General features: G+C 37.3%; 1 protein-coding gene across 1 annotated transcript; it reads right to left on the reverse strand.

Moving 5' to 3' along the window:
• Window positions 1-1167: 1167 nt before the first annotated feature.
• Window positions 1168-7160, reverse strand: LOC148872354 (putative wall-associated receptor kinase-like 16). Its single transcript, XM_088970120.1, has 4 exons — window positions 6839-7160; window positions 6243-6359; window positions 5310-5474; window positions 1168-2665 (listed from the first exon to the last, which is right to left on the reverse strand). Exons 1-4 carry the CDS (start codon window positions 7158-7160, stop codon window positions 1431-1433), a joined length of 1839 nt encoding a protein of 612 aa, XP_088826246.1. The 3' UTR covers window positions 1168-1430.
• Window positions 7161-14276: the final 7116 nt, after the last annotated feature.

Here is a 14276-nt window from a genome sequence, read left to right on the forward strand (position 1 = left end):
AAAGTAGAAAATATAAAACAATTGTATACTCTTATGTGTTTCAATTAGGATCATTTACTAGAAGACACCTTATAGTTTTCATATTAACTTAAATCTACCTTATAGTTTTCATTTTACTAAAACATCCCATATATTTTACAACTTATTTACTTAATCAACTTTTCATTAAAGAGTATTTTTTTTGCCATTAGGCGCATGATTTTTTATTCCAAAAAGACCCTTAATACTTTTTTTTGTACAAAAAACAAAATTGACCAAATATAGCCGAAAAAGTGATTGCCCATGTCTTATTAAGGGCAAAAATGGTATTTTTATTTTTGTTTTCTTTTGATTAAATTTATATAAATGAACATCAGGGTCAACAATGTCATCTAATGGAAGATTAATTAAATCCATTGCAAATTATAAGTGATGTTTTAGTCAAATGCTAATTATAGGGTAGATTTTAATAAATCAATGAAATTATAAAGGGTATTTTAATAAATGACCCTTTCTATTTTTTAGCTTTCGCTTAATAAATCCCGTGCAATGCACGGGTATCCGCTAATATACTTATATAGTTAAGAGTTATAAAATATGTTTAATGAATACATCAATACAAACGCATGCTGACACGATGTGTTTAAACCTATGTATTATATAATATACATTAACAACTACATTATTAATAGTTCAGTTTAATTTGGTTTATGGTTATGGTTTGTTCTGGTTAATTTCTGAAATTCAGAACAGTGGACCAAACTAGAAAGTTATGGTCTGAGAAATTCATAGACAAACCTAACTGTTTTTATGGACAGACCAGAACTGTACAAAAGGGTATAACAAAACAAATTACGGTTAGAAAGCCAGAATACCTTTACGTATAATTGATTTCGATCCGAATCAATTTGAAAGAACAAGAAGACCTTGACCCATTTATTAATTAGGAAAAAACTATAGAACCAGAACCGCCATGATCAGTTTAGTTGTATCGGCCTGGTAGAATTGACAGCCCTACTTGCAAGAACCTCAGGGTTTAATCTCTTCATTTTCTTAACGGTAGTGCTAGAACCTCATTGAATTAATCTAGCAATTTTTTTTTTGAATTCACTACTTTGTACAGATATTTTGACAAATTCTATACATAAATAACTGAATAGCATTATATACTGCTTTATCCACTAAAAGAAATAAATATTTCAGTTAAGTCAATCCAGCAATAGTTACAAAACAAACAGTGCCTACTGCTACAAGCGAGTCAAAGTTCTAGCTGCTAGAGGTACATCACATACCGCTCATCAGAAACATCGTGTGGGCCTTAGTGGATGAAAATAATGTAACACATTAGCCCCACAAAACATTCTGATGTTCGGAACAACCATGAGTTTGACTAGTTTGTATCCTTATTATTCTTCAAATAAAACACTACCAATTTTTATACACCAACTTGATCAGCAAGAATAAGATGATGTGTTACGCAATAGTGGTTTATCATCCAACGGCAATCCAACGCTGTTCTCCAAACTTCCATATCCGGTTGAAGTTGAACCAGTATCCCATAGGCTTAACGGTTGTCTTATAAAGCACTCCACTTCTTGATGGGTTTCCTGAACAAATGCTTGGTCCTTAGATATTCTCAACCCCTCTAACTCCATAGTGACTTCCTTCATTGTTGGTCTTTTTCTTCCACTCAAATTCAAACATCTCTTTGCAAGGTAAGCAACTATCTCAAGCTCTGCCTTTTCACCCTCTTTTACCACTTGTGCATCAAGAATCTCAAAGAGACGGTTCTCCTCTATTGAAGTTAGGAAATAAGTGGCTAAGCTTTTCTGTTCTCCTGGCCTCGATGAAAAAATTGTCTCCTTTCCGATCAAAAGCTCCACAAGAACTACCCCAAAACTATAAACATCACTTTTCTCTGTAAATTGTCCTGATTGGTAGTATTCGGGATCCAAGTACCCAAAGGTCCCTCGTACTTCAACAATTTCAGTGGTCAAATGAGTTTTATCAATTGCAATTGACTTTGAAATCCCAAAATCTGAAACTTTGGCTCTATACTTGTCGTCCAAGAGTATGTTTGCAGATTTGATATCTCTATGAAATATTGGTGTAGAAGCTGCAGATGAATGTAAGTAAGAAAGTGCTCCTGCAACTTCAGTAGCAATTCTTAATCGATTGCTCCATCTAAATGGCATGTCATCATCACCTTGATCATGGATACGTTTAGAAAGGGTTCCACAAGGAATGAACTCATAGACCAATAGAGGAACTTCTGTTTCCAAAGAGCAGCCTAACAATTTAACCACATTTCTATGATTGATCTGTGAGAGAAGAAAAATCTCATTGATGAACTGCTCATTTTGGTTTTCATCCACTTTTTTGGACTTCTTAATTGCTACAATTCTTCCATCAGTCAATATACCTTTGTAGACTGTACCTTGTCCCCCGTCACCAAGAATTCGCTTCGCATTATAGTGATCTGTTGCTTTCTCCAGCTCTTCCGCATCCAATATGTCGGGTTTCTTAACATTACCTTTCCCTGAAGATATTTGTTGTTGCAATAATAAACCACCATTTTGTTTGAAGAACTTATCTTTGATTTTTTTCCTCTTTATTTTCTTATATAGATGGAAAAACCACATACTAGCTAGGACTAATAGCAGTAGAGCCAAACTTGAGCCAACACCTACACAACCAACAAAAATCAAATAATGAAATTGTTACTTAAAACTACTGAAATAATTTAACAAGAATATTAGAGTTAATATTAACTAATTGAACTTAATATAATAGAATTTTATCCATTTTAAATTAGAATTGTTATCCTACACTTACTTATTCTTGGATTTGGTTTCAGACTTAACCTTTGAAGATTAATTTTTCAATCTTTAGTCCATTATCATGTGCATATATTTTGGCTTGGTTTGCCAATTACTTACGTGGCTGGGCTTGGCATTTTTATTCATTCTTGTTTCCACACTAAGAGAAATCTAGCTTGATGTCCCCTTTATCTCTTCTGAAAATAAGTCTTCTCTTGGATGCACATGGAAATTCAAAGCATAAGGGTGCAAGTTAAGTAGGCTAGATGGTCAACTCAGGCCTAATATTAAGAAATGTGCCTAAGGCCCAAACCCAATGTCAGGACTAATCTATCCAATTCAAGCCCATCTAGCATTGAAATTTGATGCATTCAGGTTGGTCAATCAAGCCACTCTGAAATTTGAAATACATGATCCATATATGTATGTATATATGTGGGAGAGAACTAGGATGCTATCATTACAATGGATCTTCAACAATATTTCAATAGTTAACCCTTATTTATTTGCACTGATCATAAATGAATTGGCTAGACATGTTTAAGAGGGGATCTCGTTTATTTTTTTGGTTTTTTTTGACACTAGGAGGAGACCTCTTAATGCATGTTGTTTGTTGATGACGCTGTTTTAATTGATGAAAGCAATAAATTACATGCAAAATTAAGATTATAAATAAATACCTTATAAACAAGATGTTTTAAAATAAATAGAACTAAAATATAATATATGATAACTCATGAATATGACTTTTCTTCGCTATCTTGATTCAATAATTTATAAATTTATAACCAGGGAGAGATTGAGGAAGATGTTGCACCTAGAATTAGAATAGGATCGGTAGAATGAAGGGGTACATCCATAATTTTATGTGAGATTTGTTACATTTATAGGAACTTAGAAGTAACTCCACCAAGTGATAAAATGAGAAAATTAAGCACAAAATGGTTTGGTCATATACATAGAAGGCCATCAACAACACCCACAACAAGTGATTAGTTACAAGTTAAGGGGATAAAAGAGTTAGGATAAACCAAAAAGGACATGGATAGAAGTAATAAGAAATAACTTAAGCACCAATAATTTATCAATAGGTTTTAAACAAAACAGAATGGTGAAATAAGATTTGTGTAGCTGACCTCAAAAAATTGGGGTAAGGCTTGGACGATGATGATGGATGTATATATGTTTTACATATACATATAGTTGGGCTAGGCTTGGGCTACATAAGTGCTAAGACCAGGCACAACCCAAAAAAAGAATCCCAAAGTCTTGGACCCTACCTAACCGAAGGACAAATAATCCAAGCCAACTTGTGTAAAATTATAGGTTGGATCAACCTCGGTTAGGGCTAGGCCTACCCAAATTGCACCACTATCTAAGCAAAATTAAAAATTCAAACAAGCTCATTTAAGATGTGGGATGATTGTGGGTTTAATTACTCATTGGATTAAGTATATATATGAAATCTTTTGATATTCTTTTATTGCATGTACCACATTTAGGTGTCAATTTTTCTTCGTATATAGTGGCATTTCTAAAAACCACACCAAGGCTAATAATATACAATGGCACTTAAATAAACCACACCATGGAAAATGCCTCTAAGACTGCATTTGGCACTCTTTATTTTAAGGATAGCTTCCCCCCATTTGAGCGATTGGATGCCCGTTCCCTCCCCCTCCCTTGGAATGAGAATCCATTTCAACCAATTACAATTTTAGTTCTAATTTCAGTCTAAACCAAATAGGTAAGGGGAATAAATCATTCTGATTTTGATTCTAATTCCGATTTCAATTCTAAATGTAAATCAAACTGACCCTCAAGTTGCTTCACAACCCCTATCTTTTTAATTTTTAAAATAAGAATTTAAATATGTGATTATTTAAATTCAGCTGGTCACATAAAACAATTCAGTTGAGAAACTGAACATAAGCCTGTACATCGCAGCTATCTCTTCTAATATATTTAACACCACAACATGAATTATAATTTAGATTGACTAGTTAAGAAATGAATTCGAGAAACAAGTTTCTTTTAAGGCTGTATTTGGTTTGAAGGTCCTTTCCCTATCTTTTCCTTTAAATCAAACACAACTTAAATCCACCCTATAAAATTTAACTCCACCTAACATTCAGGGGGCGTTATTTTTTTGGATGGCAATTGATCACCCATGTTGTTTTTTTAGATTTATGTGGGGACTAAGGAAATTTTATTTTTATGGTCTTAGGTGGGTAAATAATTAAATTTCTCACCTAAGGATAAAGTTGTCAACATTTGAATGGGACAAAAATACCTCTTTTAATATTGGATTTTTATTACATGAGAAATAAAAAGATATTTATAAATGCACTTATCCAGATAGCTATTTCTAAGAAAAGACTTACTGGATTTACTAAAAGATTCAAACTTCCAACTTCCCCATCTAACACATTATTCATACAAGAAAGTAAAAATTTTTGAGGTATGGATAAATAAAACATTTTAATAGAAAGGAAAAGGGATGGATCTTACCAATTATCCAAGGTCGGTAGTGGTTAATGGCACTCTTCTTTCTGCAATAAGTTCCATTTATCATTCCATAACTGGCATAACCCGGCGGACAGGAACAAAAATAACCCCCGGGTGTATTCGTACAAATCCCATCGCAAGGATTATCCTTCGCACATTCGTCGACATCTAAAAACAAAGAAATTAATAAGAATTGAGGATTTGTTGAATAAGGCAAGGTTTGTTTGGGGTGGAAAATCAAACCGTGGTAAGTTTTACATCTCGGTTTGATTTTTCACATGTTTGAAAACTGTGAAGTTTTACATCGTAAATCGGTGTAAAACTGATTTTATTTTTTTATATTATCGGTGTAGTTTCTCTCACGCAGATCGAAACCCAAGGCGGCAGCAGCAGGCGATTTTTCTTTCTTGTTCTCTTGCTCTCTCTTCTTCTTCTCTTCCCCCTTTTTTCTTTCTCTGTTCCATCACCGCCACTGCAACCAGTTGCAGCGGCAGATCTGAAACCAGAGTGGCACCGGCACCGGCATTTCTCTCTCTCTCCTCCCCTCCTCTTCTTCTTCCCCCCTCTTTTTTCTTCTCTGTTCTGTCACTGCTGCTGCAACTGGTTGCAGCGGCAGATCTGAACCTACCTCCCATCTGTCTCTCTTTTCATCTTTCTTTGTCTCTCTTCTCCTCCTCCTTTTTCTTCTTCTGCTTCCTCTGCTTCCCTCCTCTCCTTTTTCTTATTCTTCTTCCTCTGTTTCCCTCCTCTGTGTAAATTTTCACAGAATTTATACCTTGACAACCAAACAAGAAAAGTGTAAAGTTTAAAAATCAACCGACTTTAATTTCCACCGATTTAATTCATCTTTTATATGGTTACACCTCAAACAAAAAGCAAAATTTTTAAAAGAGATCAGAAAATGATTCCACATCACTCTGCAAGTCTCATACGTACCTTGACAACCCCGTGGAAGATAAGGGTTCCCATGGAATCCCTCCTCACATTCACAGACGTATCCAGAGATCACGTCCCTGCATCGGGTATTGGGGCCGCAATTGGACGAAACATTACCTGTTTTGCATGTCTTGTTAAATTCTATCACCCAGTCCAGCGCCAAAGGAACGTTTTTTATGGAATTTTTCAGATACGAAGAGAGGTTGAACGACTTCCAGTCGGCTATCAAAACTTGGGCACATTGTTGTGATGACGGCTCTGTTTCAGTACTTCCTAACGTACTTACATACTTCATACCAAGAAAGACCCGTTGGAGTGGTTGGACTGGAGTCTGGCAACAACCGAAGCCATTACAATCACTTGTATCATTCGTGGTCACAACCGTAGTAGTATCATTTATCTTTATATTCTTCGGACAAAATGACATGCACCCTCCACTGGTCTGGAATGACGAAGCATCAAAACCATGTAGCCAAGGTGATCGCAACCCAAGGTTATCAATCTGTTACGTTCCTGGGAAAGGACGTACGGGGACGAAGTGAAGAGGAAGACATCCAAGACGTCTTCAGAAGTATTACAACTGGTAATCGACCAACCTGTGACAACAATTTGACCTTGAGGCAATATCTCCAGTACCTGTCTTCCCAATCCAACGGACAATTCGAGGAGACCGGAAGTGTCGTTGCAAGATAGGTCGAACCAGGAGTTTTTGGAACAATTGGTTCCTTCGATACCGAATGGATAGGGGATATTCATATTCCCGCATTTCGCTTGACACCTGGGCATTGCCATAGATCCTTCTGCTGCTGTCATTGCTAATACTACCTCATCAGTTAGCCAAAGCAATAACAACAGAGACATGATCAGTTCAAGCATCCAACAACCTTGAATTTGAGGAGCTCCATTATTTCTGGCCATTCTTTCTCAGTTCACACTTCACTTACAACAAGGAAGCCCGAAGCCATGCACTGGATTAACCTTCCTTTTTCTTTAAAATAAAGAAACAACACAGAGCAGGGGAACGCACAAGGAAGGAAGACCTACGATAACGTGTCAACAAGAACGTAAAAGATGGGTCCGGGTCTTCCTAGAAACAACGCGTGTACAAGTGGCTACATAGCGCAATCAAGAGCAAATACACCACTGATTCGGACAGTAGTACCTATGTAGGTCACTTTTGACTATTCTTCAGGATCCGTTTTCAGGATAAATTAATTACAAAGCCATGGCTTAGTGACAAAACCCGTCTGTACATTTTTTGCGACAAAGACCCCTGAATTTTAGCCATCAGACACAGGTTTAGAATATGTTAAACTATCAAAATACCCATCTTAAATTTTTTATTTTTTTTATTATCTTTTTCTCTTAAATCTAAGTATATGTTTGGCACCGATGGTGCAGTTGCAGCTAAGAAAACAGTGCTTCTGATGTGTGGTTGGATCGATACTTTTATTTTAATTTGGAATCATTACTACTAGGTAGAACGTTTCCTCGACCAATAATAATTTTTTCTGTTTGGTACCAATATTCCAGGAAATGTTTTTAGCACTAGTACCCATTATCTAGTGCCACGTTACTGTCATGTTGGCAGCAACAAGCTGCAGCTCTCAGAAATGCCAAATTTGACATTGCTCCAAGCCATAGTTTTCCAATTTCTGAGGCATAGCTTTGAGCACTGTTTTTTATGAAAAAATGGTTCCAAGCAAATGCCTATTTCCTGGAGCACCGCTTTTTCCGATGTGCTGCTGATGTAACACCGTTGCTCCAAGAAATGGCAACGATGCCAAACAACCGCTAATATAACCAATATTCATGCATTAAATTATCAAAATTGGCCACAACAACAACCGTCTAGTTTGGTTTGTCCACCGGGTGGTTTGTCCACCCAACCCGCAAAAACCATCAACTTAATTGGGACTTGGAAATGCCACTGGTTCTTGGTTTTGTTCAACCGTCTAGTTTGGGCCAAGTTTTAAAACACTGGTCTACAGTTTGGTCTAGATGTCTTTTAGGGAAGCAAATATTGCAGCTGACTGGTTGCCTGTTTGGCCAATCTGGGTCAACGGGTCCGGGTTAATAGGAATAGGGTATTAGATCGCCAATTTAATCATCTTTGTTTTTGTGATGTCTACCCCGTTTTGTGTAGCTTAGCTCTTTTATTTCAAGTAATGTTTTAAAAAATGACCCAGAATTAGAATCATTCTGGCCATCGGTTTTGGGGTTGATAGTTCAACTATCCAGTCTGAATGAATGGCCCGTTTTGATAAAATAAATTAAAAAAAATAAAAAATAATTAAAATTTAAAAATGGCCAAAAACCATTCAACGAAATGGTCCGACCGTCTAATCAACAACGGTTTAAAAACCATGATTTTAAGCATCGATACAAATTGGGCGAGCTGGGTCAGGTTTCAGGTCTACCCAACTCAATCTAAGAATTGGGACTCAGGCCTGAGACTAGATTAAATCTGAAGTCAATACAAACGCTCGTAACATGGGGCCTGTTTGGTAGAATGGCATTGTGTTGCTAGTGTTGCATTTTGGGTTCATCAATACAAATGTGTGAAAAATACGAGGTCGGCTTCAGTCAGTGCAAGACCCATTAAAACACCGTTCAAACAGCCTTTACAGCCTTGCATCGGGAACATATCATCTTCTGTGCTTTATTTCAAGGGTATTCTCAATGCAAAGGATATTATGGGTGTTCCAACGGACTTTGCACCTGACTGAATCCAATTTCGAAAAATACAAATTGAACTGAAAATTTTGATTAACCAAACTTGCTTGTTTGATTTTTTTTTTTTATTCATGGGGCTACACAACAGGGGGTAGCCCATCCCCTTTCCCTTAACCCCTCCAACCCCTGGTGGCAGCGGGATTTTGGTTAACCAATGTGCATCTCCCCACTGATTTATAACAGAGAAAGTAATCTCTGGAGATATATACACAATGATAAATCACGAAGCATTGAGATCAAATTCAGTCTTCAAGTATTCAAATATAAACATGGGAGAGTGGGCAATCACCAAATTCAACAGACAGTGCAGCTTAAGCCGGACATCCTTTTCACCTCCATCCCTTGAACCGTTTTCCTTGGAAGAATTGTCGGTTGAATTATCCGTCAAAAAGTTGGATCTTAGACCGGCAACCCCAACCGACGAGGCCATGGACCCAGTTAGGAGCTACGAAAAAGGCCGACAGTCCGACTCAGGATCGTTATTAGAAAAGAAGTTAGAGACCACCTGTGAAGAGACTCTCAACAGAGGAGTGCGGCGGGAGAGCAAATCCTTGGGCGAGGAGGAGCCGCCGTTCTTTAAGCTCTCTTTTTCGTCCATCATTGATGATTATATGGATTGGCGCAATTATATGAGTTTCACCATCATTGGGGTCTTTTCTTGAAACGGGCCGTGCTGGGCGGCATGGCATGGCTCGCCTGCGGGCTGCGGCTTGTGCAAAGTGCGGGCCGAGATGGGCCGGGCCTCCCTCCTCTGAGATATTTTGGGGGTCAGCCCAGCATGGCCTATGGCCCAAGTTCGTGCCGACCCATGCCGGTTTAGGCCAGGCTGGTTCATCGGCCGAGACTTGGGCCAGGACTGTGGATCAAGTCAAAGTTATTTATTTAAAAAATTGAAAAAAAAATTAATTTTAATTTATATGAATTTTGATATATATAATAATTAAATAAAATAGTATAATAAAATTGAAAAAATTTGTTTATTTTATTAGGGTAAAATACAAAAACCTCCCCTGAAGTTTCTGACAATCATAAAAACCTCTATATTTTCATTTTAGTAAATACCTCCCCTAAACTTTTGAGAAACTCAATAAAAACCTACCTTCCATCACCTTCCCTGATGGAAAATATTCTGATGCACCAGTTTCTTCCAAATACCCATTATACCCTTTTATAATTATGTTACATACAAAATTACTGAAATAACCTTATTTTAACAAGAACCTCTTTTAACAGTCATATTTTAATGTTTTTATCAAGTTAAAACAAGGTTATTTTAGTAATTTTGTATGTAAAATAATTTATAAAAGTGTAGAATGGGTATTTGGAAAAGAATGGTGCATCAGTCTAACATTTTTCATCTGAGAATGTGACAGAAGGAAGGTTTTTGTTGAGTTTCCTAAAAGTTCAAGGGAGGTATTTGTTAAAATTAAACTATAGGGGAGGTTTTTGTATTTTACCCATATTAATATATTATAAATATATATATGAGTCGTGCCATGGGCCAGGTCGGGTTGTGCCAGCCCACGGGCTATGGGCAGCACAACACAATAGTACAGGTCGTGCCTGTCGGCCAATTGACCTGAAACCCCAAGCCCAACACGACCCATTGGCCCATACAATCGTGTCAGGCCGCAGCACGACCCGTGGACCATTGGGCCAGGCCGGGCCAAACTAGCTCAAAATTGTGTCGGCCCATACCGGGCTATGGGAAGCATGGCCCGATTTACACCTCTAAGGAAAAGGGAATCTAGAGAAAATTCGGGGAGACATTTGGATACCAATCATAAAAAAAAAAAATTAGATTATAGGTGAAGGACATTTTTGTCCTTTTACATGATATTTACCGTTCATTATTCGTTGAACTGAATTAAAATCAATTAGATCTCACAATTTTGTAGAACCAAAGCTTCCTTAACCTTCAACCAGAAAATAAAAGCTTATACACACTTCATGGAGAAATCACAGCTTCCAGATGAAGAGGGCGTATTCTGCTTCTTTCTCCTTGGTTGTTGATTGCTTCCTTGGAAGGTTGCTGCTATCTTGGATGATGCCTCCCTTGCTTGTCCGCCCCCCTATATATAGCCTTAGGAGGGGGCTGTTTCCAGATCCTCTTAGGAGTTCCTTCTCCATTGGGAGTCCAATTCCCTAATAGATAATTTTTAGATTAGATCTAATCTATTCTTATCTCTAATTAGGAATTTTAACTGAGATGGACTCTAACTCTTTGTTTCTTTTTCTTTTTAGGAGTACAGCAAGAGGTTGACTCTATTAGGACTCTTTCATGACTCATGCCTCTATCTCAGTCGAATCCTACTAGGATCGATGGAGTGGGCCCACTTCTTTGCAAGCTGAATTCGTGTTGGTCTTCTCTAATGGGTTGGGCTTTGCTGCAAGTTTCTTTTAGCCCAAATCATGATTTCCTACATAAAACCCAATAAAACCAATTAATTAATATTTCCTACATAAAATACAATAAAAATCTATTAATTAATTTACTAATTAAATAAGAAAAAATACAAATAATATTGAAATTATTCATACTATCAAATCCCCCCACACTTAGACCTAGCCCGTCCTCGGGCAAAACAAAATTTAAGCAAAAATAAGCAAATTATCCTACCAAACTTTAAACTCAACTTTCCTTCATCTTTTTCCACAAATATTCTAGGTTAACTATTGCAAACCGTTAAATCAACACAACCAAGTCATACACGACTCATCCATCAACCAATCCAATTTTTGCTACTACAAACCAGGTAGTAAACTAGGGAAAACATTTTTATCTTCTCTCTCTTTTTTCTTTTTCTCTCCTTGTGGAAGTGAGTGCATTTTATGCTCCATCTCACTTTTAGGATTATTTGGCCAGTAGGTGCATTTTATGCTCCATCCTACTGCTTGAATTGCTGGCTAGTAGGTGCATTTTATGCTCCATCCTACTATTGAATTGCTGGTTAGTAGGTGCATTTTATGCTCCATCCTACTAAGTTGTAGCAACCCTATTTATTTAAACATGAATTTAGGACTAGCTTAACTGGAGATGGCTTCAGATAAGTCGTGTACTCCCTAATCGTACCTCATTACTAGGTTCACAAGAATTTTTCCATAATATTGTTTCAATTGATTTCAAAAGAATTGATTTTTTTTTTGTACTGAATTAAAATACTACTTAACTAAAATCCTGAATCAGATCCTATACTCCCCCCCCCCTCCCCCCACACTTAATCTTTGCATTGTCCGCAATATAAGGTGAAATGCAAAGAAAAGGGGGAAATAACTAAACTATAAATGCAAAAACAAGAAGAATAAGAAAAAAACAAACTTCCCTATTTTTAATCATCATAAACCGGATCCTCTAGGTCTTGTAATTGCAACTCTCGGTGCTTTCCCCTTTTATCCATCATGGGTGGGTTTAAATCTGGAATTGGGGCCTGCAAAACAGAGGGTAACGGTCTCCCATTAGAAATTGGTAACATAATATAAGAAACGTTACCTGACTGTTGTAACTCTGGAGAATTCTTCAATGCTGTAACAATTTCCTGCAATTTAGAATTCAAGGTTAACTCCTCTTTCTCAGGATGCTTACTAATGATAATTCCGAATCCATCCTTCCCACCAAGTTCAAAAACTGGGTCCTTGCATTTTGGAGGTAATTTCTTTTGGAGGATTGCTGAAACATTCTCCCCTATATAGACTTTCTCATCACTTTTCAGCTTCTTTTCAGTAGTACACAACTCCTTGATAAATTTAGCATAGCGGGTTACTTGCTTAATTGCATCAAAGAGGGGAATAATTTCTATGCTGATAATACCGAGAACATAGTAGAAAACGTCACCCCTTAACATATTAAAATAATCTATATGTAAGACTAAATTAAATGACGAAAGCTACTTGTTTGTATAAAATTATATATATTGTGAAAAACCAGGTATCATTTTACAATTTTTGACTTGACTCAGGTAAAATTTCACATGTAAGTTGAAATTTCAATGTCATGACGATTTATATACCTTTGTCTTTGTTTTTTACGGTACTGACACCTTGTCTGTCAAATCAAAGTATGTTAACATTATATAATGTTAATGATATTATAAAACCTAAATATCTAAAATATTTAGGATAAATTTTTTAAGCTACCTTTACTGTTTTGTTAATTGAGTAAGTGTATTCCTATGAGTAAGTGTATTCCTACTGTTTTCTGACAATTAATTAATACTTCTCTTACCGTTAGTTGCCGTTAATAAAGACAAAAAGACAATTTTATCTCTATTGTTTTTAGAACTAACAAATGAACCATCACACCCTTCATCCTCTTTCTTCTTCAACAATGGAGTGCTTGAAAAAGCAGAATGAACCAAATAGGGGCGGCGGTAACGGTGGTGACAACCCTTATGAAACCCCTCTCTCGGAACTGTATGCGCATTGGGCCTAGCAAACCCGAAAACGAAAGCCCACAGATCGGAGGACCCTTCTTTTCTTCTTCAACAGAGCCTGTGAAACCCCCTGTTCAGTTCACTTGTTCTCTCTTTTCATTGCCTCTGGTTCACCGGAGGACCCTTCATTGCGACAGTGGCTACCCCCTATAGAACCTCTCTCGGAACTATATGCGCGTTGGGCCTAGGAAACCCGAAAATGAAAGCCCACAGACCGGAGGACCCTTCTTTGCTTCTTCAACAAAACTTGTGAAACCCCCTATTCGGTTCACCCGTTCTCTCTCTTCATTGTCGTTGGTTCACCGGAGGACCCTTCATTGTGGCGGAGGCAACCCCCTGAACGACAGCGATAGAGGATCAATAACTAATTGTTTTTCTTTCCCTTCTTCTGTTTTGGCCCTGAAAGTGCTGAATCTGCTGATGGAGTAGTGATATTTCCATCCCACTATGAGGCCACTACGAGGCAATGATAAGTTGTGAAAAATCAATAATAATTAATTAAGAAGCAGCCTTTAATGGTGGAATATTAATTCAAAGTGGTGCACACACATTGCATGCTGATCTGTCTGAGATGGGTATACGAGCAAGGGGTGGGTTTGTTGGTGAAAAACTGCAACAAGGGGAGGTTGAAGAAGAACCTGGATATATTCAATTAGGCATTGAGCAAGGAGGAATCTAAGAAGACCAGTCAGATCTCGCAGCGTAGATTATGCACTGTAGATGTTTTTGTCTCAGAGAATGGGCGTTCAAGTCTGTGGAGGAGCTCTGGAATGGCGAGGTGTAAGAAAACTGGAGACCGATGAGCGTACATGCATGGTATCGTCGATCTCTGCTCAAACCAGAAACAACAATGACAATCGCCGCTGCC

The sequence above is a fragment of the Nelumbo lutea genome, chromosome 2 (assembly GCF_056320005.1).
Source record: "Nelumbo lutea isolate HS-2025 chromosome 2, American lotus-T2T, whole genome shotgun sequence".
Taxonomy (NCBI): Eukaryota; Viridiplantae; Streptophyta; class Magnoliopsida; order Proteales; family Nelumbonaceae; genus Nelumbo; species Nelumbo lutea.

Bases quoted from the DNA above. Each gene is read 5' to 3' on its own strand.
- LOC148872354 (XM_088970120.1), bottom strand. From the start codon at position 7,160: ATGGCCAGAAATAATGGAGCTCCTCAAATTCAAGGTTGTTGGATGCTT. The intron at 6,360-6,838 runs GTTGGTCGATTA...CATGCAAAACAG, and splicing joins AGGTCAAATTGTTGTCACAG to GTAATGTTTCGTCCAATTGC. The intron at 5,475-6,242 runs GTACGTATGAGA...CTTTGTTTTTAG, and splicing joins TCTTCCACGGGGTTGTCAAG to ATGTCGACGAATGTGCGAAG.